The sequence below is a fragment of the Staurois parvus genome, unplaced genomic scaffold (genome assembly GCF_062004578.1).
Source record: "Staurois parvus isolate SC_StPar_1 unplaced genomic scaffold, SC_StPar_1.0 ptg000217l, whole genome shotgun sequence".
In the NCBI taxonomy this organism is placed as follows: domain Eukaryota; kingdom Metazoa; phylum Chordata; class Amphibia; order Anura; family Ranidae; genus Staurois; species Staurois parvus.
In genome coordinates this window covers 8,641,129-8,667,663 of record NW_028318013.1, presented here as the reverse complement: position 1 = coordinate 8,667,663, position 26,535 = coordinate 8,641,129, and the positions used below count along the sequence as shown (strand labels likewise).

At 43.1% G+C, this 26,535-nt stretch overlaps 2 protein-coding genes across 6 annotated transcripts in view; one reads left to right on the top strand and one right to left on the bottom strand.

The window, feature by feature from the left end:
* NDE1 (nudE neurodevelopment protein 1) overlaps window positions 1–26,535 on the top strand; it is a 188,092-nt gene that overhangs the window by 147,485 nt on the left and 14,072 nt on the right. For 2 of the 3 annotated variants that reach the window (XR_016312993.1, XM_089679090.1), the window contains one exon: window positions 17,181–17,220. The exons of the other annotated variant lie outside the window; for it this stretch is intronic. Coding sequence is in view for 1 of the 2 variants with exons in the window: in XM_089679090.1 (XP_089535216.1) it covers window positions 17,181–17,214 (34 nt within the window). In the remaining variant the exon portion in view is untranslated. The remainder of the gene's footprint in view (window positions 1–17,180; window positions 17,221–26,535) is intronic. 3 annotated transcript variants of the gene reach the window in all.
* LOC149460930 (myosin-11) overlaps window positions 16,035–26,535 on the bottom strand; it is a 186,877-nt gene continuing 176,376 nt past the window's right edge. For 2 of the 3 annotated variants that reach the window (XM_089679082.1, XM_089679084.1), the window contains one exon: window positions 16,035–17,060. In XM_089679082.1, coding sequence (XP_089535208.1) covers window positions 16,919–17,060 — 142 coding nt within the window. In that variant the 3' untranslated portion in view covers window positions 16,035–16,918. Of the gene's footprint in view, window positions 17,061–20,777; window positions 20,811–26,535 lie in introns of all 3 variants that reach the window. The other variant, XM_089679085.1, reaches the window with a different exon arrangement.

Below are 26,535 nucleotides of genomic sequence, written 5' to 3'. Positions count from 1 at the left end.
GCAGCCTCGTCGTCATCAGGCAATTTCTTCCGCATCATCAGGAGAAGAGGGTGGCAGCTTGGCAGCGAGCAAAACAGTCGGTGGCTGCTGCCAGGCCCCTAATCTGCCATGGGCCCCTATATACCGCCTCCTCATGCTGCTGCCAGGTCCACAGTGTCTCATGCCATGTGCCACTTTCAGGTCTCCTCACACTGCTGGTGTGTTGAATTTTTTGACATAGGGTGCTGGCAGATTATGGGTCTCCTATAGCTGCTGCCAGGCCCCTAATCTGCCATAGGCCCCTATATACCGCTTCCTCATGCTGCTGCCAGGTCCAGAGTCTCTCATGGGTCCCTGTACGGCCTCCCATTGCTGCTGTCTCCATCGCCACACTCTGCCATGTGCCACTTTCAGGTCTCCTCACACACTGCTGGTGTGTTGAATTTTTTGACATAGGGTGCTGGCAGATTACGGGCCTCCCATAGCTGCTGCCAGGCCCCTAATCTGCCATAGGCCCCTATATACCGCCTCCTCATGCTGCCAGGTCCAGAGTCTGTCATGGGTCCCTGTACGGCCTCCCATTGCTGCTGTCTCCATCGCCACACTCTGCCATGTGCCACTTTCAGGTCTCCTCACACACTGCTGGTGTGTAGAATTTTTTGACATAGGGTGCTGGCAGATTACGGGCCTCCCATAGCTGCTGCCAGGCCCCTAATCTGCCATAGGCCCCTATATACCGCCTCCTCATGCTGCTGCCAGGTCCAGAGTCTCTCATGGGTCCCTGTACGGCCTCCCATTGCTGCTGTCTCCATCGCCACACTCTGCCATGTGCCACTTTCAGGTCTCCTCACACACTGCTGGTGTGTAGAATTTTTTGACATAGGGTGTTGGCAGATTACGGGCCTCCCATTGCTGCTGCCAGGCCCCTAATCTGCCATGGGCCCCTATATACCGCCTCCTCATGCTGCTGCCAGGTCCAGAGTCTGTCATGGGTCCCTGTACGGCCTCCCATTGCTGCTGTCTCCATCGCCACACTCTGCCATGTGCCACTTTCAGGTCTCCTCACACACTGCTGGTGTGTAGAATTTTTTGACATAGGGTGTTGGCAGATTACGGGCCTCCCATTGCTGCTGCCAGGCCCCTAATCTGCCATGGGCCCCTATATACCGCCTCCTCATGCTGCTGCCAGGTCCAGAGTCTGTCATGGGTCCCTGTACGGCCTCCCATTGCTGCTGTCTCCATCGCCACACTCTGCCATGTGCCACTTTCAGGTCTCCTCACACACTGCTGGTGTGTAGAATTTTTTGACATAGGGTGCTGGCAGATTATGGGCCTCCCATAGCTGCTGCCAGGCCCCTAATCTGCCATAGGCCCCTATATACCGCTTCCTCATGCTGCTGCCAGGTCCAGAGTCTGTCATGGGTCCCTGTACGGCCTCCCATTGCTGCTGTCTCCATCGCCACACTCTGCCATGTGCCACTTTCAGGTCTCCTCACACACTGCTGGTGTGTAGAATTTTTTGACATAGGGTGCTGGCAGATTATGGGCCTCCCATAGCTGCTGCCAGGCCCCTAATCTGCCATAGGCCCCTATATACTGCCTCCTCATGCTGCTGCCAGGTCCAGAGTCTGTCATGGGTCCCTGTACGGCCTCCCATTGCTGCTGTCTCCATCGCCACACTCTGCCATGTGCCACTTTCAGGTCTCCTCACACACTGCTGGTGTGTAGAATTTTTTGACATAGGGTGCTGGCAGATTACGGGCCTCCCATAGCTGCTGCCAGGCCCCTAATCTGCCATAGGCCCCTATATACCGCCTCCTCATGCTGCTGCCAGGTCCAGAGTCTCTCATGGGTCCCTGTACGGCCTCCCATTGCTGCTGTCTCCATCGCCACACTCTGCCATGTGCCACTTTCAGGTCTCCTCACACACTGCTGGTGTGTAGAATTTTTTGACATAGGGTGTTGGCAGATTACGGGCCTCCCATTGCTGCTGCCAGGCCCCTAATCTGCCATGGGCCCCTATATACCGCCTCCTCATGCTGCTGCCAGGTCCAGAGTCTGTCATGGGTCCCTGTACGGCCTCCCATTGCTGCTGTCTCCATCGCCACACTCTGCCATGTGCCACTTTCAGGTCTCCTCACACACTGCTGGTGTGTAGAATTTTTTGACATAGGGTGTTGGCAGATTACGGGCCTCCCATTGCTGCTGCCAGGCCCCTAATCTGCCATGGGCCCCTATATACCGCCTCCTCATGCTGCTGCCAGGTCCAGAGTCTGTCATGGGTCCCTGTACGGCCTCCCATTGCTGCTGTCTCCATCGCCACACTCTGCCATGTGCCACTTTCAGGTCTCCTCACACACTGCTGGTGTGTAGAATTTTTTGACATAGGGTGCTGGCAGATTATGGGCCTCCCATAGCTGCTGCCAGGCCCCTAATCTGCCATAGGCCCCTATATACCGCCTCCTCATGCTGCTGCCAGGTCCAGAGTCTGTCATGGGTCCCTGTACGGCCTCCCATTGCTGCTGTCTCCATCGCCACACTCTGCCATGTGCCACTTTCAGGTCTCCTCACACTGCTGGTGTGTAGAATTTTTTGACATAGGGTGCTGGCAGATTACGGGCCTCCCATTGCTGCTGCCAGGCCCCTAATCTGCCATGGGCCCCTATACCGCCTCCTCATGCTGCTGCCAAGTCCAGAGTGTGTCATGGGTCCCTGTACGGCCTCCCATTGCTGCTGTCTCCATAGCCACACTCTGCCATGTGCCACTTTCAGGTCTCCTCACACTGCTGGTGTGTTGAATTTTTTGACATAGGGTGCTGGCAGATTACGGGCCTCCCATTGCTGCTGCCAGGCACGTAATCTGCCATGGGCCCCCGTACCGACTCCTCATGCTGTGACGTTGCAACAAGGTGGAATTCAACCCTACATATGTTAGACCGCCTTTACGAACAGCGAAAGGCCATCACCGATTTCCTGATGTTAAAAGCGGATAAAGGTACTCCCTGTGTAACTTAGATGTCAGCCATTGGCAGCTCATGCGTGACACCTGCGCTTGCTCAGGCCCTTTGAGGAGGCCACGCTATTCGTGAGTCGGCAGGACTATGGGATGAACGACGTCATTCCTCTGTTGCACGTCCTGGAACAAATGCTGTTAACAATGGCTGGTCAGGGTGCGGTAGACGTGGCGCACAGATCTCAACGCCACATGACCCCTGTGGGGGCAGGACAGGAAGAAGAGGAGGAGGTAGAGGAGGACATTGGTGCTCAGGAATTATTGAGTGAAATGGGTGGTTTTTCCACTCAGCGGACAGGAGTGGAGGAGCAGGAGCATCTGGTAGAGGAGGAGGAGGAGGAGACAGAGGACCCAGACGCACCGTGGCAGTATGCTGTGGAGATGGAGGCAGGGAGTCCCTCGCATTCCTTGGCACAAATGGCCCATAGCATGCTCGCTTGCTTGCGTACCGACAGCCGAATAATAACCATCAGACAGAGGGATGACTTTTGGCTGTCCACCTTGTTGGACCCTCGCTACCGTTCAAAAATGGTGGCCTTTTTCACACCTGCTGAGAGGGAGGCCAAAATAACGTATTATAAAAACCACCTATGTAGTCAGCTGGTCTCTGCCTGTCTGCGCCAACGTCCATCCTCAGACACTGTGGGCCCTGTGCGCTCGCGTTCCGCTGCCATGGCAGCAGGGGAGGGGTGGGGTGGTAGGAGCAGTGGCAGCTCCACCAGCAGCGGCTGCCTCAGTCTGCAGTCGATGATGAGTAGCTTTCTTCACCAGCGCAGTGAGGAAACTACTAACCAGCCGCAGCAGCAGCAGCAGCAGCAGCATCAGATGGACCTGGAGCAGGACCTCAAACAGGCTTAGGCCTACTTGGACAGCACCCTGCCAACCGAGGTAGACAATCCCCTTGACTACTGGGCAACGAAACTTGACCTTTGGCCCCAACTAGCTGAATTTGCCCTTGAAAGGCTGTCATGCCCGGCCAGTAGCGTGGCATCGGAGCGCGTGTTTAGTGCGGCAGGAGGTATTGCAACTCCGCGGAGGACACGACTGTCCACCCAAAGTGTGGAGAGACTGACGTTTGTGAAAATGAATCAGGCGTGGATTAGTCTGGATTTCAAACCACCAGTTCCTGACACAACTGACTAAATCCGCCATGAATCATGCCCCAAACATGTGCCACTTTCAGGTCTCCTCACACTGCTGGTGTGTTCTATTTTTTGTCATAGGGTGCTGGCAGATTACGGGCCTCCCATAGCTGCTGCCAGGCCCCTAATCTGCCATGGGCCCCTATACCGCCTCCTCATGCTGCTGCCAAGTCCAGAGTCTCTCATGGGTCCCTGTACGGCCTCCCATTGCTGCTGTCTCCATCGCCACACTCTGCCATGTGCCACTTTCAGGTATCCTCACACTGCTGGTGTATTCCATTTTTTGTCATAGGGTGCTGGCAGATTACGGGCCTCCCATAGCTGCTGCCAGGCCCCTAATCTGCCATGGGCCCCTATACCGCCTCCTCATGCTGCTGCCAGGTCCAGAGTCTCTCATGGGTCCCTGTACGGCCTCCCATTGCTGCTGTCTCCATCGCCACACTCTGCCATGTGCCACTTTCAGGTCTCCTCACACTGCTGGTGGGTTCCATTTTTTGTCATAGGGTGCTGGCAGATTACGGGCCTCCCATAGCTGCTGCCAGGCCCCTAATCTGCCATGGGCCCCCGTACCGACTCCTCATGCTGCTGCCAGGCCCGTAATCTGTCATGGGCCCCTGTTGTCGCTTGTTGGCATATTCCGCTCGTTCAGATGCTCCTTCTCCTGCTACTCCTCTTCACGGATTCCGTCAGCAGTCTTTCTTGGAATCCGTTTCCAAGAGACAACAGTTTGCGAGCACGCACCAGACGGTGCAGAAACTGAACGTCCTCCTGTCCAAGTTGCTGCTGCCAGGCTCGTAATCTGTCATGCGCCCCTGTACCGCCTCCTCATGCTGCTGCCAGGTCCAGAGTGTGTCATGGGCCCCCGTACCGACTCCAAATGCTGCTGCCAGGCCCCTTAATCTGTCATGGGCCCCTGTACCGCCTCCCCATGCTGCTGCCAGGTCCAGATTGTGTCATGGGTCCCTGTACGGCCTCCCATTGCTGCTGCCAGGCCTGTAATCTGCCATGGGCCCCCGTACCGACTCCTCATGCTGCTGCCAGGCCCGTAATCTGCCATGGGCCCCTGTACCGCCTCCTCATGCTGCTGCCAGGTCCAGAGTGTGTCATGGGTCCCTGTACGGCCTCCCATTGCTGCTGTCTCTATCGCCACACTCTGCCATGTGCCACTTTCAGGTCTCCTCACACTGCTGGTGGTTTCCATTTTTGTCATAGGGTGCTGTATGGCCTCCCATTGCTGCTGCCTCCACCGCCACACTGTGGCTCCACACTCTGGTTTTGGCCCCGTGACTGGCCAAATGAGTGAAGTGTGCGGTGATTCTAAGATCGACGGCACTCATCTGCATGTCATACTGCCTGACAGTATTATTTCTCTTCCCCAGCAGACTCCAAGGGCATTTAAATTAAAGGTACAGTGTTCAGCACTAATATTAAGTCTCTCTGAAGCCTAGAAACACCCTTTTTTAAGTTAAATTCACAGCGAATATATTCGACTCGAATCAAAATTTTTCTACGAATTCGCCGAATCAGTCGAATCGAATTTTTGAATACTTCTCTCATCTCTAGAAATGTGAAAAGAACAAAGAAATCTGTTATATAAATTGGAAGACCAGGAGAATAGGGATAGGAGATGCAATCTAAGGATAGGAGGCTTTCCAGAGATCTCCAAAGGAGAAGATTTGACGGGAATAATATCGAGAATGCTGAATACTATAATGGATAGAACTATAACAGAGCCTCTCAAAATGGAGGGAGTATACAGAATAGGAAAATATATACAAGAAGATAGAAAGGAAAAGCCAAGAAATGTAATAGTGCAATTCCATAATTTTCGGGATAAAGAAGAGCTTTGGAAAAAGATAAAAGGAAGAGCAATAATAAAATATGGAGAAATAAATATACAGATCTTTGTTGATTTAGCAGCGGAAACATTAATAAGAAGGAGAACTTTGAAACCTTTATTGGAACAGATGAGAAAACAGAATGTTCGATATAGCTGGGGGTTTCCAGCGTGTTTGATTGGATGGAGAAATGGACATTCAGGAAGACTGAGATTCCCCGAAGATCAGAGAGACTTTTGTGAGAGAATTGATATACAAAAAATAAATATCCCTGGTTGGGAGGAAGAAGAAGGAGAAATGTGGGCTTCGGAAAATAAGGGGAGGCAGGTAGCTCTAAGGAGAAATAGAGAGTAGGAATAGTAAAGAGGAATAAGATGGGGGGGGGTTCTCTCCTATTTCTTTTTTTTTTTTCCTCTCTCCCTCCATTTCTGCCTCTCTCTTATGATCTTTGAAGCTTACTAGAGTATGGCAGGACACGGAGGATGAGACACGCTTATTGGGGAAAAGTTCATGGTCAGAGCTTCACCTTAAAAGCTGAATCAAAGGTGGGGTTAGGACCACAAATGATTCATAGGCAAAATGTAAGCCTAAAAGGAGATGGGAGGGAGGAGGGACGGGAGGGTGAGTGGGTGGGAGGAGGGTATGGGGAGGGGACAGGTAGTTTAAGACTCTGCAAAATAGTGGGAGAAACATCAGTCTGGAGAAATCCTAGAGATTAAAGGGGAAGATGCGGAGGAAAGAAGAAGAGAGAAGAGATGGGGAAGATAGAGGTGTGGAGAGAAGAAGAATGGAAGAGATTCACTTTGTGACTTATACTGTTAAAGGACTAAATAGCCCTGGGAAGTGATTTGGGATTTTTAACCACTTGCCTACCAGGCACTTATACCCCCTTCCTTACCAGGCCAATTTTCAGCTTTCAGTGCTGCCGCACTTTGATTGACAATTGCGCGGTCATGCAACATTGTACCTATATGAAATTTTGATTATTTTTTTCTCACAAATAGAGCTTTCTTTTGGTGGTATTTAATCGCCACTGGGCGCTTTACTTTTTGCGCTATAAATAAAAAAAAAGCAAAAAATTTGAAAAAAAAAAAAAGTTTGTTTCTTTAATAAAATTTTTCAAACAGGTATTTTTTCTCCTTCACTGATGTGCGTTGATGAGGCAGCACTGATGGGCACTGATAGGCAGCACTAAAGGGCACTGATAGGCAGTACTAATGAGGTGGCACGGAGAGGCGGCACTGATAGACAGCACTAATTAGGGGTCACGGATAGGCGGCACTAATATGCAGCACTGATAGGCGGCACTGATAGGTGACACTGATGATGGGTACTGATAGACGGCACTGACTGGCATCACTGCTGGGCACTGACTGGCACAACCCCTGGGCACTGACTGGTGGCACTGACTGGCAGCACTGCTGGGCTGCACTGGTGGGCAGCACTGGTGGGTGGACACAGGTGGGTGGCACTGGTGGGCACTGGTGGGTGGGCACAGGTGGGTGGCACTGCTGGGCACATGTAGGTGGCACTTCTGGGCACAGGTAGGTGGCACTGCAGAGTGGCACAGGTGGGTGCACTGCTGGGCACAGGTGGGTGCACTGCTGGGCACAAGTGGGTGCACTGATGGGCACGGGTGGGCGGAGCTAGTGGGCGCACTGCTGGGCGGAACTTGCGGGTGGCACTGCTGGGCACCGATCATCAGGGCACTGATCATCAGTGCCCTGATGATCGGTGCCGATCCCCGCTCTGACAACTGCCGGTTCTCGGCAGTACTTTCCTCACGATCTGACAGCGTGAGGAAAGTGCAGCCGAGAACCGGCACTTGCATTTCCTTCTGATCAGCGTGTCATTGGACACCGCTGATCAGGTGGTAAAAGGCCGCTGTGATTGGCCTTTTACCACATCACGTGATCAGCTGTGTTCGTAGGACACAGCGATCACGGAGATCGCCGGGTGCACGCCCCCTGGGGCGCGCAGGAGAGCGCGTTCTGGGAGGACGTCATATGACGTCCACTCAGAACTGGCCGGCCGCAGTGAAGCCGTCATTCGGCTATCTGCGGTCGGCAGCTGGTTAAAGAAATTCAACATAGATTTTTTTCAGTGGTTTTTTTACAGGAGACACATTTGGTGCAAGAATCAAACGTGAAATTAAATTCCAGATATTATCCAATGTGGTTTTATGCAGATTCCCCAATTAAACATACCAAGGGAGTGGCAATAGGTTTTGCGAAAAATATAAGGTTTAAGCTGGAAGACAGATTGGTAGATTCGGAAGGGAGATTTCTGTTTCTGAAGGGAAAATTACAGGAAATAGATTGTACATTAGCAAATATTTATTGCCGAATAAGAAACCGGAGGTATTCCTAAAAAATACTCTGAGGAAGTTAATGGATTTCAAAAAAGGCAATTTAATTGTGGCAGATGATTTCAATCTCTGCATGGATCCCCAGATGGATATGACGTCCCCTGTGCAGAGAGATGGTAGTAGGTCTCTGAAATCCTTGAAAAAAATGATATACCAATGTCAACTTGTAGATATATGGAGAATTAAGCACATGAAGGACAGAGACTATACGTTTTATTCTCATGCACATGAGATGTATTCAAGACTGGATTATATATTGCTGGACCATTGACTTATCTAGTCTCTAGTCAAAGTAAAAATAGAAGTAATGTCAATATCGGACCATGCCCCTGTCACAATGCAATTATTATGGGGAAATGAGCAGATTGGGGGGAAATTATGGAGGTTAAATGGGACACTTCTCCAGGATTCAGAGGTGGACCAAAGAATTAAAAAAGAAATTTTTGGAGGAAAATTATTCTGGGGAAATGTCCGTAGCAACAGTGTGGGAGTCTCATAAGGCCTATATTAGAGAAAACCTGATAGCAATTGGAGCAAAAAAGAAGAGGGAAAGAAGAGAAAAAATAAACACGCTTCTTAGTGAACTCTGAGTTATAGCAGATACATAAACATAAAGTAACAAAAGAGATTATGCAGAGGGTAATAAATAAAAGAAAAGAATTAAATACATTTCTGGAAGAAGATAAGAGAAGAGTGTTCAATAAATTAAGTGAGAGATACAGATGGGGCCAGGAAAGTATTTAATGAGGGCTCAGAGAAAAAAAAAAATCTAGGAACTATATAGAGAAAATAAGAGACCACAAAGGAGAATTAATGTATTCAACTAAAGATATAGCTAAAGTGCTTAAAGAATCATATAATAAGCTATATAAAGTTATCGCCCACAGCTCCATAAGTAAAGATGAAGTAAGAAAAATAGAAAAAAGACAGACATACATAAAAAAAGGCAGGATTACCAAAATTAAGCGAGGAGCAATTAAAATCCCTAGAATCAGCAATAACGCAGAAGGAAATACACTTGGCATTAAAGAGCACTATAGCTGGGAAAAGTCCAGGACCTGATGGATACACAGTGAGATATTATAAAAAATATAAAGAATTATTAGTACCTAAACTGAGGATATATATGAATGCATTGGGAGGAGAGATGGAAATGAGGAGGGAATCTCTACAAGCCCATGTAGTTCTCATACATAAGGAAGGTAAAGATGATACTCACTGTTCAAGTTACAGACCAATTTCCTTATTAAACACAGATACCAAACTATATGCAAAAGTTCTGGCAAACAGGTTGAAAGATCTAATGTCGGAATGGATACACATAGACCAAGTAGGCTTTGTCCCAGGGAGAGAGGGTAGAGATAACAGACTGAGATCTCTGTTTCTCATACAAAAAAGTAGGAAAGAGAAAATCCCTGTGGTGGTACTCTCTATCGATGCTGAAAAGGCATTTGATAGAGTAGACTGGGGTTATATGATGGATACATTGGAAGTATTGGGGATGGGACCTAGAATGAGAGAGTGGATAAGGAAATTATATAGTCAACCCTCTGCAGCAATCATGGTTAATGGGGAATTGTCAGAGTATTTTGGGATGCAGAACGGAACTAGACAGTGATGCCCTTTGTCTCCATTGCTATATGTTTTATCATTGGAATCTCTCTTGGCTACAATAAGGAATAATATAGATATAAAAGGAATTTGGATAGGAGATACGGAACATAAGGTGGCAGCTTATGCAGATGACATGCTGTTCTATGTGGGAAACCCAAGGATAACATTGCCAAATTTAATGAAATCACTGAAAGATTATGGGGAGATGTCAAATTTAAAAATTAACCCAACAGAAATGTTAAACATAAATCTTCCAAATAGAGTGAAAAATAGGTTACAGGAGGAATTTCCCTTTGTTTGGAGAGAAAAAGAATTGAAATATCTAGGAATAAAATTAACTGTATCCTACAAGAACTTGTATAAATTGAATTATATCCCATTGTTAAATGAGATCAGGGATGAACTAAGGAAATTAGGAGGGGGAACCCCATCATGGATAGGTCATATAAATTTGATACAAATGGTGATTGTTCCAAAAATATTATATAAATTTCAAATGATACCAATTAAACTACCAGAGGTATACTTTAGATCAATTAAAAAAATGTTAATAAGATTTATTTGGAGAAATAAAAAATAATAAGCCAGGAAATTCTATGTATAAATAAAGAGAAGAGGATTGGGAGTCCCAGATGTAAAAAGATATTATAACTCGGTAATAATGGCGAGAATTTTTGACTGGACATATAATGCAGAGGGGAAAAGCTGGGTTAAAATAGAAAATATACTAAGTAATACTAAATTAAGTGGAATTGTATGGTTACCTCCACAATACAGAGGATTAGCAGACAGTACAAGTTTGTTCACATTTAATGTTTTAAGAGTTTGGGATGTTTTACACAAACAGATGGGGTGGGAATTTAATTCATTGTTAATGCCCTTAAAGTCCACAGAGATTTTCCCCCTAGGTAAAGAAGGTATCGCAGAGAAGTGGATTAAGAAAGAAGATGCACAATTAAGCGATATAGTGGTGGGGGAGGAAATAGGATCACTTAAGGAATTGGAAAAAAAATAAGTTTTTTCGAGAATGGATGAGTGGCGTTATTTTCAATTGAAACACTTTATAGGAAAGCTTCCAAAGCCTTTGAGAATAAGAGAGGATTGAAATCCTTTTGAGCACTTATTAGGTACATGGGGAGATAGGAAACACAGAACCTCTAAAATATATAAGATTCTCACTGAAATAAACGCAGATATAAGTCCTCCATATATAGGAAAATGGGAAAGAAAAATACAGTTGCAAGAAAAAATATGTGAACCCCTTGGGATTACGTGGAGTTTTGCATGAATTGGGCATAAAATGTGCTCTGAATGTCATCACAATAGAAGAGCACAGTCTGCTGAACATAATACTACACAAACATTGGATGTTGCCATGGTTTAATTGCACATAACATTCACAGTGCAGGGAGGGAAAAGTATGTGAGGTCCTAGCTTAATGACTTCTCCCAGAGCTAATTGGAGCCAGGAGTGAGCCAACCTTGACTCCAATCAGTGTGATGATATTGGATGTGTTGCTGACAGCTGTCCTACCCTTAAAAAACACACACCTGTTTTGGGTTTACTGGTTTCAAGAAGCACTGTCTGATGTGAACCATGCCTCGCAGAAAAGAGCTCTCAGAAGACCTACGATCAAGAATTGTTGACTTGCATGAAGCTGGAAAGGGTTACAAAAGTATCTCCAAAAGCCTTGATGTTCATGTGTCCACGGTAAGACAGACTATCTACAAATGGAGAAGGTTTAGCACTGTTGCTACTCTCCCTAGGCGTGGTTGTCCTGTAAAAATGACTGCAAGAGCACAGCGCAGAATGCTGCATGAGGTAAAGAAGAATCCCAGAGTGTCAGCTAAAGACCTACAGAAATCTCTGGCACATGCTAACATTTTTGTTGACACATCTACAATAAGGAAAACATTAAACAAGAATGGAGTACATGGGAGGACAGCACGGAGGAAGCCATTGCTGTCCAAACAGAATATTGCAGCACGTTTGAAGTTTGCAAAAGAGCACCTGGATGTTCCACAGCACTACTGGCAAAATATACTGTGGACAGATGAAACCAAGATTGAGTTGTTTGGGAAGAACACACAACACTATGTGTGGAGAAAAAAAGGCACAGCACACCAACATCAAAACCTCATCCCCACTGTAAAACATGGCGGAGGGAGCATCATGGTTTGGGGCTGCTTCAGGGCCTGGACGGATTGTTGTCATTGATGGGAAAATGAATTCCAGAGTTTATCAAGACATTTTCCAGGAAAACGTACGACCATCTGTCTGCAAGCTGAAGCTCCGCAGAGGATGGGTGATGCAACAGGACAATGACCCAAAGCATACAAGTAATTCAACAAAACAATGGCTGCAACAGCACAGAATACGCCTTCTGGAGTGGCCTAGTCAGAGTCCTGACCTCAACCCGATTGAAATGCTATGGCATGACCTTAAGAGAGCGATTCACACCAGACATCCCAAGAATATTGCTACACTGAAACAGTTTTGTGAAGAGGAGTGGTCCAAAATTGCTCCAGATCGTTGTGCAGGTCTGATCTGCAACTACAGGAAACGTTTGGTTGAGGTTATTGCTGCCAAAGGAGGGTCAACCAGTTATTAAGTCCAAAGGTTCACATACTTTTTCCTCCCTGCACTGTGAATGTTTACATGTTATGTGCAATTAAACCATGGCAACATCTAATGTTTGTGTAGTATTATGTTCAGCAGACTGTGTTCTTCTATTGTTGTGACTTAGATGACGTTCAGAGCACATTTTATGCCCAACTCATGCAAAACTCCACGTAATCCCAAGGGGTTCACATACTTTTTCTTGCAACTGTAGGAGTAACAATAGATGCAGAAAAACAGAGGAAAATGTATATAATAATTCACGGAAATATAAATATGCAGGAGGTAGAAATGAATTATAAGTGTTTGGCAAGATGGTATATCACACAGTGTGGCACACAGATTGATTGGAGATAATTCACCTTTATGTTGGCGTGGATGTGGAGGTAGAGGCACAATGTATCACATATGGTGGGAGTGTTCTAAAATACAAGATTTTTGGGGGAAAATAGTAAGCTTCATTCAGAAAATTACAGAGGTTGATATTCTAGTAGACCCAGAGATTTGCCTTTTTCATAGTACTAAGTCTTCAGTTAAAAAATACAAAGAATCTGGCTTATTGTACTATTTGAATGCAGCAAAGAGACTGATACCCAAGTATTGGAGGAGACAGGAGGTGCCGAAAATAAAAGACTGAGTGGATAGGGTGGATCAAATATGTAAATTGGAGGAACTTTATCATTTGAATGAAAATAAGATGGAGAGTCACCATACAAGATGGAACAAATGGGAGGAATTCAAAAAGTCAAGGCTAGCCTTAGAGGTTATGGGAATTAACATAGAATAATATGGAAACATATTTTGTTCTTCTTTTATAGGGATTATGATCTCCAGAAATATACAGGAAAATGAAGATCAGAAGGGGTAGGGATTGGATGGGGGGTGATGGGTGGTATATAGGTTGGGGAAGGGGGGGGGGATGGGAGGGGGGAAGGAATGAAACGATAAAAGTTTTTATAATATGCTAAGGTTTTAATGAGTATGTTTGTATAACTTTTTTAACTGAAAAATTTATAAATATTTAAATTAAAAAAAAAAGAAAAGAAAAAGAAAACTAATTGCAGTCACCACATATAAGAAATAGTAAGTTGAAATATAGAATATTTTTGTTCTTGGGTTTACATACGAATTAGGTCCTGTCCCTATCTTGTATTGTCTTGCATAGTTATTTATTGAAATTGCCTAGAAGATGCTTCAGCAATAAAAAGTAGAACTGGGAGCTTCATCATTTTGAAGATGTAAACACGTTTCATCACTTGCACAAATTAATGCTCCTGTATGCACAAAAGTAAAAAAGTATGCAATGATAATACCCTGACCATATCTCATATTTACCTAATTTAAGTGTTTTTAGCCAAAAGAAATCTTCCAGTGGAACACAAATGGCAAACAAGGTAGATCTTAACCATTCCTTGCTATATTCAAATGAAAAAAAGGCTTTTATAGCTATATAAAGAAATCCTGGAACACCCAAATTCTTATGCAAATTATTCTTTTATTTGCTGGTGAAGCTTTGGTGGACCTCTGCAGAAGGCTATTACAGCTTTCTTTTCAAATTGCATAGCGGAAAGTCTCTACCTCAACACAACATATCATTTCTTTCTTTCCTTGTGCTTAAAAGGAATGTGTCAGCATAAATTAATGCGAGCTTCCATTGCTGCCTTGGTTTTGAAGGTACAAGTTCAATGGTATTACTGTTGTTATTGTGCATATCAGGTGTTCTAATACCTGATATACATCATGCTTGTTCCCCATCAGTGACCAAGAAATATTGAAACAATAAGTATGAGAACACAGGAACACAGCTTTAAAAACATGTTAGCAATAGCATAACCCATATTTTATGCTGAAAATTTCCGTTTAATACCATTAAAGGTCTTATCTCCTGAAAGATTCCATTTTTGATCTGGGTACCATGGCTTGGTATCATTCACAGGATGAATGAATCCAAGTGTCACGGAGCTGGTTCTCCCCCCCCCCCCCCCCCCCATCCTCCAGGCTTGCTGCTTGCCACCACCATCCCTCAGCACCCCCCTGTCGCCGGCAGTCTGGCCCCCTGCTGAGGGAGCATCCTGATTCCCTGGCTGGATGCCAGAAAGTTGCCCCCCTGCTGTGGGAATCCACAAACAGGCCTTCTCCTGTCACCCCTCCTCCCTGCCCCCTCTTGCACGTCTTCCCGGGCTCCATGCCAGACAGGAACAAAGGCCGTGTTCTCTGGGCGGGTCCGGAGACACGGGGGATGGGGCCCGTTACCACGGCAACAGCAACGTGCCCCTCTCTGTACTTAAGGCGGAGCAGGGCAACCGGCCGGTTGTTCTCCTGTGTGCTGTGTCTGAGAGAGAACTGTGCTGCGGCCAGCTTCTCAGGACTACCATCCCCCAGCTCTCCTCTCCCTGGCTGACCTGACTGCCAGTCTGCTGCCTGATCTCTCCCCTGTGTGGGGTTAACTCTCTGCTGCTAGTGAGTCCCTGGATTGCTACCTTGTGAACTGCCTTCTGCTCTGTGCCCGGATTACTCTGCCCTCCAGCCTGTTGCCTGCTTTGTGCCCGGATTACCCTGCCTGCCTGAACTGCCTTCTGTGTGCCCGGATTACCCTGCCTGCCAGCCTGCCCTCTGCTGTGTGCCCGGATTACGCAGCCTGCCAGCCTGCCCTCTGCTGTGTGCCTGGACTTACCCATTGCCTGCCTGAACTGCCCTCTGCTGTGTTGCCTGTGTGGACTGCAACCCTCCGTGTCCGGCTCCCCACATCCAGTAAGTGGACTAACCCCGTGCTGCCCAAAAGACTGAGCCCAATTCTCCCCAAGAACCCGAAGTCCCACAAAACCGCCACGCCCCTGTCTTACTGAACCCTGTGGACTACCAGCCCTCTGTTGTTCCATATTGCCTTCCAAAGAACTTTACTGTGTTGCTGTGTCTGGTGTGAATCTGTAGACTAATGGATCTATTGTCTGTACCCCAATAAACGCCCACACGTCAGGTTCCGTGCAATCTGTCTCCGTGTGCTCTCTCCCTGCACTCTCGGTTCTCGTGACACCAAGCAATCAATTTTATTCTGCCAGCCAGTAAAATGTGACTTTTAAAATAGTACTACAAACTTTCCATATTATCATCTACCTATTTTAGACTCTTTAATCTGTCTGTGTTGTGCAGTGAACACTAAAAAGAAAAGAAACAAATAGCATCAAAGATGTAATGATGTGCAATGAGAGAGTCTTTCCCACTGTCATATTTTACTATATTTACATGGTGATGAGGGCCCCAACTTTTGTCATAAATACTGTACATCACGATCTACAGTATATCCCCCTTAATGCTTTTTTGAACATACATTTAAATTGTGCACGATTACTTACCTTTAAAAATCTGATTACAGCATACATGGGATCACGTAACATTCTTCTGCTAATTTTGAGATCTTGGCTTTAAAAAGGAACTATTGGCATTGAACATCTCACTCAAGATGCAATAAAACGGATTTTTTTTTATTAGAGAAGCGAAATTCAGAGATCTTGCATTTAAATATCAATCAGCAATACAATGGACTGGTTTAAGAATTTGTCATTCCTAAAGTCAAGGAAAATCTCAAACATTCTCTTTAGTCATACCCCTATAAATATGTGCAGCTAATACAGAGGGCCTCTATAATTTATTCTCTTGTGCTTTTTATTTTTATCAGTGGTTGTGACTTTAGCACAATTAGGGTGCAGTAGCAAACTGTGGTATACATTTGGGTTTAGTTTTAAACACAAATCTTTAATACTGGTGATCAGAAAGGCACTTAGTGAATGAAAGTTTAAAAAATAAAATAAAAAATCTTGCGTAAGTAAACATTAATATAATAGTTGGCCCATTTGATCATAAAATTACGTAGAATACAACAATCTATGTATTTCTCTGTGTCAGCCAGTGAAAAGTGGGGAAACTCTTATTGAAATTGTCCCACACGCTTTGAATATTGCCATCAGCCTGTTTTACACTCTATAGTCTATGTTGTGATTTGAACACTGCAGAGAGAGAAACCAATACCATCAAGAGGTGCTATAAAGTTCAGCACTCCATTGCTTTTACTGGAAAATGGAGAACCAAACTTTTGTCCTCTTTAATGTGATGTGTGTACTTGTGGCTGTTTCTCATAAAGCACTGAGATAGTTGATGTGAAGAAGGCAGATGATCTTGCACATGGATACTGTGTTGCAGTAATTGGGCATCATCTTGGTGCAAGTGTGCTGAACAGAATTCACTTCACTGCCAGAGAGGCCTGAAACACTGGTACAGGCGACTCGGGGACTGAAGGGGATAAGGTTGTGATACAGTTCAGAGGCACATGAGGTGATAAAAAGTAGGACTATTCGCTTCCTTTGGTTCCATTGTAGTCTGTGTCTCGAATTTCTGCATCTTCTTCAGTTCCATCAGCTACGCTTTCTACCGCTCTTCTGTTCCCTGTGGATCTTCGAGGAGGGGCGAATGATGCTGGCTCATTACCCCGTCTGCCAGGCAAAATTAAAGATGATCAAGCATTAGCAATGTTTATTTCCCTGTCTCCAGCAATGATTAAATATTTAAAGGATTGTCATTAATTTAATGTGGTTTTTTTTTTGTTTACATAGGAATTTCACTGACCAGCAGAAAAGCAAGTATTAATTTCAGGTTGTCTACATAATATTTTACATGCTTATTGTACTGTGTTTTCTAAAAATGTTCAATAAAAAAACATTTGTAGCCCCTAAAGGCATTTCTAACCCAGACAGTGTAATTAATAGTTTGCCTAATTACTGCTCTGAGAGGGTGCAGGTCACATCACTGTGGAGCACATTATATTTTGACTGTGTAACATTCATTGAATTGGCTTGCTTAATGACACTCACTTTCCCTGTCTCCAGGAATGTAAATGGTCCATAGACAGAATAATGAGACTTTTTAGCCTTTGTTAAGTGGCACTGTTTATCAAACACAGTTTTATGCTCAGCATATTTTATACTTCCCAGAATGTCATGTCTCCTATACAGCATCTCTTATTAGCAGTATGATTCTTGTATGGCTGCTTTCGTAAATCCGTAATATAATAAACATGATTAGTAGAGAGGTATCATTGTTAATGTTCTGAATGTATGTTAACATTTTCAGTGATCAGTAAAATGTCCTTTAAGATGACATCTCCTTTAACTATTTTGATCTACAAATGAGAGAGAAAACAAATACACCTCCTACGCCTTACATATTTTCCTGTAAGAAGACAGATGTGAATTAGTAAAAGAACTTAGGATTTGTCCGTGACGTTATGCTATAATGATTTAGTTCTGTATGTTAAGTTCCAAGGATAATTTTCTGCATGCAGTTTGTATTTAATTACAGTCATGTTACTAGGTTGACCATGCAATGGTGTCTCCAATGCAGTTAATAGAATACAGTAAGTTTGATATACCGTTATAAATCAAGCATTTCATACATTTTACTAATATTAAATTTAAGGTCAACATCTTATGTGTCTAGGGATCATTCTTCAGTGTTTGCAGTTTTTTTTCCACATATTTTGTTTTTGGCTTTATGTTTTACTGAACATTTGGCTTTGGTTGAAGCCATCCATGTAGAACCCCAAATAAATCTATAAGAAGCAAGATCATAGTATTGTAGAACATACAGATTGTGTGGAAACGACATTATTACATCTTTGGTACATGCATTATTTCCCAACAGTAGAAACATTTGATAGACTTGATGCCTACTGTTTAAAGGCTGGACTTAAGTAAAATATAACAAAAACAGCATTTATTCCAGTAATGAAAAGCCATTTATGTATTTTATCCACAGAGAATATGCCTTTTTTTTTTTACATAATTCCTAAATCAGTCATGTTATCTGACTCCTATATTGCCCATAAGAGCAATTTTCATACTGCAAGAGGGAGGATCAGCGCTTTGAACCATCTGGTTCACTGTTGCTTTACATAGGTCTGTCAGTCAACAATTTAAACATGTTTACAGGAGAAAGGAGCAGAGTGATTGCCTCATTAATATACTGCTTCTCCTTCATTCTCTTGTCACAGGATGGAGGCAAGTTGGTGGACAAGTTGCTTTTCAGTAGATATGATCTGGCTATGTGGTCTTGCAAGGGTGCTGATGTTATAGCCAAACACAATTTTGTTTCCTTTGACAGTTAGTTTTTGCAGGTGCATTTCATTTGTGCATATATATGTTCGCCTTGTGTTTAGCTTTGAACTACAGATATTTGTAATATTATTAGTCTTATAGACTTGTGAAGTCTTGCATATCCAAGAGTTATTTTCTCATTAACAGATTCCCTTTACCAGTAGAGTCTAAAACTATCAAAATCATGAGAGTGGAGGGTTCCTACTTGAAGCAAGTGAGCTTCTGAGATGGCCAATAATTTACGTGTAACAGAAATATATAAACATAAATAGGTACTGTAGATGGTTTTAAAAGATAAGTTGGGGTTCTATAAAAAAAAAATATTATACCCACCTAGTTGGATGCAGCATCAGTCCCCCGTTGCTTCTAAGACTGAGAAATTGGAGACTGCTGATTGCTTAATTCTCAGTCTTAAGAGTGCAGTCAGCAACTCTGCTCTGCAACTCCAGCGCTCACTTGAGTGAGAGGCTGTGGAGGGGGCGGGAGTGGCTGCTTTAGGCTCTCATTGGCTCACTCAGAGGCTGAGCCAGCTGCCGATCAGGCTTCTGGGTAGATCCCGACCATATGGTTGGGATCTTTGCAGGGCCTGGACTGGCTGAGTGATGTTAGCTAAAATACACATGCATTTACGTATCTGAAAAAAATCATGTGTATATCAGGAGTTCCAGGTCAGTGATGCAAATTACAGACAACTAGATTAAGGAGGATGACCGAGGCTAGCTTATTTGGGGATAACACTTACATATCTGATTGTTAGTTTCCCATACACACCAGTGAATCATGAACAGTCTTTGTGCACACAACCTGTAATTTTGATCTTGATATTTACCACAAGCAGGAGGTTGCTACTACAAAAAGTCTAGACACTGGGCTCATGGGTTCTACATGGAAGGACTATCCAAAACTGGCTTCTACTTTTCAAGTGGTATTCTCCTTTGAGTAGCACTCCTATATAGTAGTCTATTAATTGTTTTTATTGCTGTATTACAGAAGGCACTGCAACTATGTACCGTAACTAACACAATAAATGAAAGCACTCTTCTAATCTTATTTATTGTGAGTGCATATATTAATGTTAATGTGCAAAGTGGTCAAACTCATATCAACAAACCAAAATTACTTTTAAATTACTCTTTTAATCGTTTTACAACAATAATCTAAAAAGTAATTGGGTGCTGTGAGTTGCTATACTTTGCCCATTTACCACTGTCCTTTGCACTGCATTATTCACAATCCTGTACTGATTTGTTCTAAGTAAAACCCAATAGAAATGTTGCAGTTTAAATCCATGTGAACAATCTTCAGTTGTATATGTATCCATTTACATCTCATTTGCTTTAAAAGAAAATGCCAGTGCTTAATTAAAACATATTGCTGTTGATATACTAAAGGAGTGGCACATGTTCACTTTGCTCAGTGAATGTTCACATAGTTCAGTGAATAAAGTGAAGCTAAGTGACAATTCACTTCGCGAAAAAGTGGAAAAAAAAATATTTTTGGTTGCCCATTATTGTATGATTTAAGTTAGCAGAGCTCGACTTTGATTCACTGAGCAATCCACCTTTTTCCTATGGAATTAGAACTAGATAGAAATAAATTTCATTTAATTCAGGCTAAAGTGCTCATTATCATGCATGACTTAGACGATTGAGGATGGCAGTAGAGAGATTGACGTGTTTCGTTAGTTGAGTGCAATACATTTTCAGAAGTATATTTGTATAGGTGGAGGATGTTAGTTTTCAGACTATACATCTTCCCTTATGTATTAGATTTGTATCCATACATAAATGTCCAAGCCTTCAGATTTTGCTGGAAAAGGGGTGGCTGTTTAAAGACACATTGTATGCTTCAAAACAGAAAACGTTTATACCATTTTTTTCCAATATGAATGTATTTCTTTAAGCTTTACTGACCCTTACTCCAACTAAAATAAATATCTGTTAATATTTAGCTGGATAATCTAATTACAGTAACATACAATGTGAATTTAAAAAAAAAGATTAAGGTGGAAATTGATACACCTGTATAAAAGAATTGCAAAATTGAAGGCATTGGTACCTGCTTAGTCATTGCGTAGTGTCCTGTGTCCCTCTGAAACAGAAAGTCTGCAGCTGTTATACTAGCACATCATAACAAGTTAACGTAAAAAAAAAAAATGGGTTAGATAAAATAGCAGAGGCTAATGTCAACATTTCTATATATAAATGTATACTGTACATATACTTTAAGTAGGCTTCTATGCTCATTCAGTTGTTTTCAACTGAATTTTATATAACAACCGTAAAGAAAATCACTTCTTTTAATGCAACTTTCACAAAATGACTACACACTGGGTAATTGGTCCAGCCATTAAGTAACCAGCAGCATATCTTTTCAAATATAGTAACAGGTGGACTAAATGTAATGTTTCTCAGACCTGTCCACAAGTCTCAGAAGCAGTGCATATGTCATGTGGAACCTCACATGTACACAAGATGAGTAATGAGTGTCATAGTAATGCTACCTTGCTAGGCAGTCAGAAACATGAACTGGTGGTGGGTAACCAGGGGCGGACTGACCATTTGGAAACTCGGGCACTGCCCGAGGGCCCGGGGTCAGTAGGGGGCCCCATGAGATGCCCCTGGTACCTTTTTCATAGGCTTTTTTGAGTTTGGGCAAGGACACAGGGGCCCCATGATCCCCTATTGCCCGGGGGCCCCATGAGTTGTCAGTCTGCCCCTGTGGGTAACACTGTCAAAAAGTATCACTTGCTTGTTCTAACTATGTACATATGACTGTCCAGAAAGATTTACTATCTGTTTCAGTCAATGAGGAAGATTAACTAAAGCTGGAGTGTGCAAAATCTGGTGCAGCTCTGCATAGAAACCTGCATAGTTAATTTTTTTTAAGCATAGTGTTGCAATTTTAAGTTCTTCAAGAATTAAAGAATATTTTTAATCTAGCTGTACTCATATATTTAGTATTATATATAATAATAGGTATATATTAATAATCATTTCTAGTTGATGAAGAGCTTAGAGTAGATAGACCGTTGAACTGAAGTAGCTCATCAGTATGGTATATGAATAGAAACACTGTTGCACTAGAAAGTAAGCGAATGGAAGCAGTGGGGGGAGATTTAGTAAAACTGGAGTGTGAAAAATCTGATACAGTTCTACAAAGCAACCAATCAGCTTCCAGGTTTTATTGTCAAAGCTTAACTGAACAAACTGAAGTTAGAAGCCGATTGGCTACCATGCACCGCTGCAACAGATTCTAGGTGCTCCAATTTTAGTAAATCTCCCCAGGTTCATGTCAATGAACCTACGTAATTAGCTGTATCAAACTGACAATAAAAAGCAGTCTTTCAAAGTCCAGAGTTAAAAAAAACAGTCACAGTTTTATTGAATGATTATGAGAAATGGCTTCCATGTAAAGGATCTAGTTTAGCAGGATTTAGCTGCAGGCAGTGCAGATGTCCAAAAGCCAAACACATTGGATGGAACAGGTGGATAGGCAGCACTGCCCCAGGATGGATGACTCACTGGCCCCAATGGTTAGGCAGATTGAGAAGTTGAGTGACCCCCAGGTGAGTGGGGAAAGGCAAGTATATCTGGAGTCCCGTCAGGGCCAATGAGTCATCCATCATCCACCTATCCACCTGTTCCATCCAATGTGTTTGACTTTTTGGGCATCTGCACTGTCTGCAGCTACACCCTGCTGAACTGGATCATTTGCATGTAAGCCATTGCTTTTAATCATTCAATAAAACTGTTTATTTTAACTCTGGACTCTGAGTGCCTCCTTTTATTAACAGTTCGGTTAAAGCGCTCCTTTCATGGTGTGTTTCGAGTTTTTAATACAAGTCATATAAGGTTTGGGAGCTGCTTCCACTGAACTTCAACACAGCAGAATTTGGGGGTAAGCTATGCCTGTTCTTTTGTGTTTTGTAATTACCTGTATATCTACTTTATACTGGTAACTTATTAACTCTCAAAAGCCTAGTATTTTTGGTTAAAAAGTTTTAAATTATTTATCTGCCTACAAGATAGCTGGGACCTGTGCATTGATCTAGAATTAGCAGAGCACTAAAGCAGTAGCATAAAGAAAACTACTCTCCATGCTGACCTAAAAGACTTCATAAACAGCTGCTAGCAGGAGGATTCTATCTCCAAGCAATCAATATAAAGCAATATAATTATAAAGCAATATAATTCAGGGGAGTGTATACAACAGGAGCATGCTATTTTTTTGGATTTTCCTCAGCTAAACTTGGGAAAAGGATACCTACCTTTTTCCCTACCTTTCCTACCTCTAGTACATTGGTTGGGATTCTGTCCACCTCACCCTATAAACCAGAATATGTACTATGAAGCATATGCTTATCTGTCTTCTGAGATTTTCCACACCTCATTTCTAATCATGAATCCTCTGCTTAACAAATTATAGTACACCATTGCATGCAATCCTTAGGTCAGACATTCTATATTCATAGAATTGCCTATTTGGTTCTGTGCTATTTTGCAAATATTATATACCAATATGAAAGCTAAACATAAAGTTGCTATGTGTGAAAGCTGGCTCTCTGAATCAAAATGATCAAATGGATTTCTTTGCAATTAATCAAATTTAGACTTTTAGCTTCAGGGCTAAAACTGTTGCAATATCATTTAAGTGTTTTGTTTGGTGACCATTTTAACAATAAAAACTAGACACAATGATTGTTACATCATCTCTCCACGAATTTTAATAGTGTTTTTTTAATGGAATACATATTTACAAAACCTCTACTGTCCTATGTAGTGCAGGCACTGTCAATCAATTCATCCTCAACATTCACAACAAAAGCAGTAAAACTGTTCTTTAAGCCAGCTCAGTTGATCCTCTCAGTAGTGATGTGGCAGGCATTTAGCCCTCCAATCTTGCATGCCCTGGTGCCCAACATGTGTCCACTCTGCTGCTTAATGTGCATCCCACTGTGCTTCAGAACTCAATTATAGTCTGCAGAACTATGAGCCAGCAACATCAGAGGGCTGTAATGCCAGAAATGCTGACTGTCAATTACATAATTCGGCACTTAGCCCAGGAGCTGCATTAATCATCTTCTAGATTTTAGTTTCTGGTATACTTAATAGGAGCACCCTATAGCAACCTAAAAACATACGAGTAACAACTAAGCTATTGTATGGCCATCTAAACATTTTGGGGACCCCGATATTTAGTAGGTTGACCACCACTGTTCTAATGTAGACACAGAGCAGGTGCTCTAGGAAATTGGAACAGATTGAGCTGAGCTGCTGAGAGGGCTGACTTGAGTGACTTCTGTGCGTCTGCTCTAAAAATGGAGGATGAATCACTTCACAGTTCCTGCAACTAGAGAGTTCAGTGAGGGCTTATATTGAAAATCATTTACTGCTTGCTAAAAAATGTCTAGTGTTTTCTCTATTTGGACTGTTTTGCTACTCTGCCTTTACCTTTCGCATATGTAGCACCCTCCTAGTTAGGAGCAAGGACTTGTATAGTTAAGTTAAGTATAGCTGTGTTTCTCTGCTTGACAGAGAGGCTGCTAGGAAAATCTGCTGTGATCAATTGGTCAGGTCTGCTCATGATGCTCTAGTTCTCTCTGAGTTTGTCTGAGTTCTGCCCACCTTCAGGAAGCTATGATAGCCTTACAAGAACCTGAGAGTGAACTATGCGAATGGGCAGCATGAATATGGATACGGCCCTGGCCAATTGCAGGGGAATGTAGCCCCATTGCATGCTGGGAGTGGTATTTGTGTTCTGTGAGCACATGGGTTCAGTGTCTTTCCCTGGAGAGGATGGCACCAAGCCAGGCTTGCCTTGCCTGGCACTTACCATGCGGGCCTCAGGTTGGCGACCAGAGGGCCTCAAGTTAGAAAGAGAGACCCTGGTTCTACAGTAAACTGACTGAGAGGAGCTGTCTGCCAAAGATCTGTCTGGTATCACTGGAGAGAGTGGCCTGGAAGATTGGAAGGAGGCTGCCATTCTGTCATTGGAGATGTGAGTACAGACACAGAGATCTTTGGGGCTAGGGACTTGTGTGCTGGCTACCTCTCTACTGCTTGATAGTCAGCATTGATCTGAGAAAAAGGGAACACTAGCTAGTGTTCTGAAGGGCTTGTCCAACCCTTGCTACTGCAAAGGACTTTGCTCAGTATTACTTTTGGACTGCCACAGTCTGCCGTAACAGACCTGTACTTGAGGAGCTCAGCCCTGCAACTACTACTACTGATAAAGGGACTTTGCTCACGCCTAAACTACTTGTTGCTACACTTTAAAGAGAAGTCTGCTATCTACTTTCAGCCAGGACTTCAAAAGTGCTCAACTAAGTAATCAGCTAGATGTCCTCAGTGTGAAGAGTTCTAATTTTGGAGTATCCTACTACATTCCCTATCCTTATTCCCAGTTCTAAAATAAAACTCCAAAAACAAACATCCCCTAGACTGGATATTGAAGACAACATGCGGTAATGTGTGGACCTGGCTGTGAAAAATACTTTCTGCCTGGCTGCGGGGCAAAAATACAAAAAAGTATGTGTAGCACCACCCCAGGGGTGGTGCTACACATACTTTGTGTTTTTACATATTTAGGGCACAGCCCTTATCATCTAGAGATGGTCCATCCATCTCTTTGCTCCTGGTTGGAATTCCATTTGCTCCTGCCTGTTTGCCCCACACAAGGGACTTAAATTTAGAAATGTAACACTATTATATCTATTATATTGTCTTCATAAATAAAGTACAGCAACATACAGAACTCCACTGTTAGAAGTAGCTATGTTTTTGACCCTAAAAGATCATGGAATCTTCAAATATCAATTGCTGCATTTTATTAATAAAGACAATGAAATAGCTATTTTACATTTCAAAATGCAAAACCCCTCTGCAGGTTAGCTTAGCAACAGTATTGTGACCCTCAATGCACTGATAAGGGTATAAACAGTGCACAGGGCATGTTAAAAAAGCTCCAAGATCTGCCTGTCATTTCTGACCCCATGTCTGCTCTCTTGGATGTCTACACTGTGGTATGTTTCTCTTCCTTCTGTACCCTGGATTTCTGCTATGTTCCTATCATCAAGTTCCTTTACGTCAGGAATTATTATGACTTGCTGTTAATAGTATATTTATAGATAGATTATTTGAGAAAATGTATCATCTTTGAAAGTTTTATTTATCTACATACAAATGTTAAATTGATTAGTTATATGTAAATCATTTTACAACTCTAGTTTGTATAACTTTTTTCTAAATACATATGGGGCAGCCATATTTGCTATTTCTATATGCAGGCTTTGCTTTCTGTTTTTTTATAGTGTTAAACAATGAATGTGTTGCACTGCACCTTCTGACAATGGAAGTCTACAAGTTGTCCAATTCAATGAAATCATTGCAGTCCCATTTTGATAAGCTGATGGTATATCTCAACTGTTTTTTATAAGGGGAACAGAATGATTGTAGCTGGACTATTCCCTCCAGAGGCTAATCTACAATCTGATTTATATAGTACAATACCAAAATAAAATACCCATAAAATGACTTTAGTAAATGTATTGTGGGGAGTCCGGACTAAAACTAAAAGGATAGTAAAAGCCATGATCTTCGTACCAAACCAAGAGCTTGTGCAGAGATCTTTATGAAGTCCTGCACAATGTCATCCCATTTACTAAAACATCTGTTGTCAGCAGACCAAAACTTTAATGTGGTATATTTACTTTGAAAAAAAAGATCTTCTGCAAAAAAATAAAAAAATTTCCCACTGAATCCATCTCCATAGAGTGAGGTATATAGTGTAAACAGCCAAACTTTCACTGACTTAG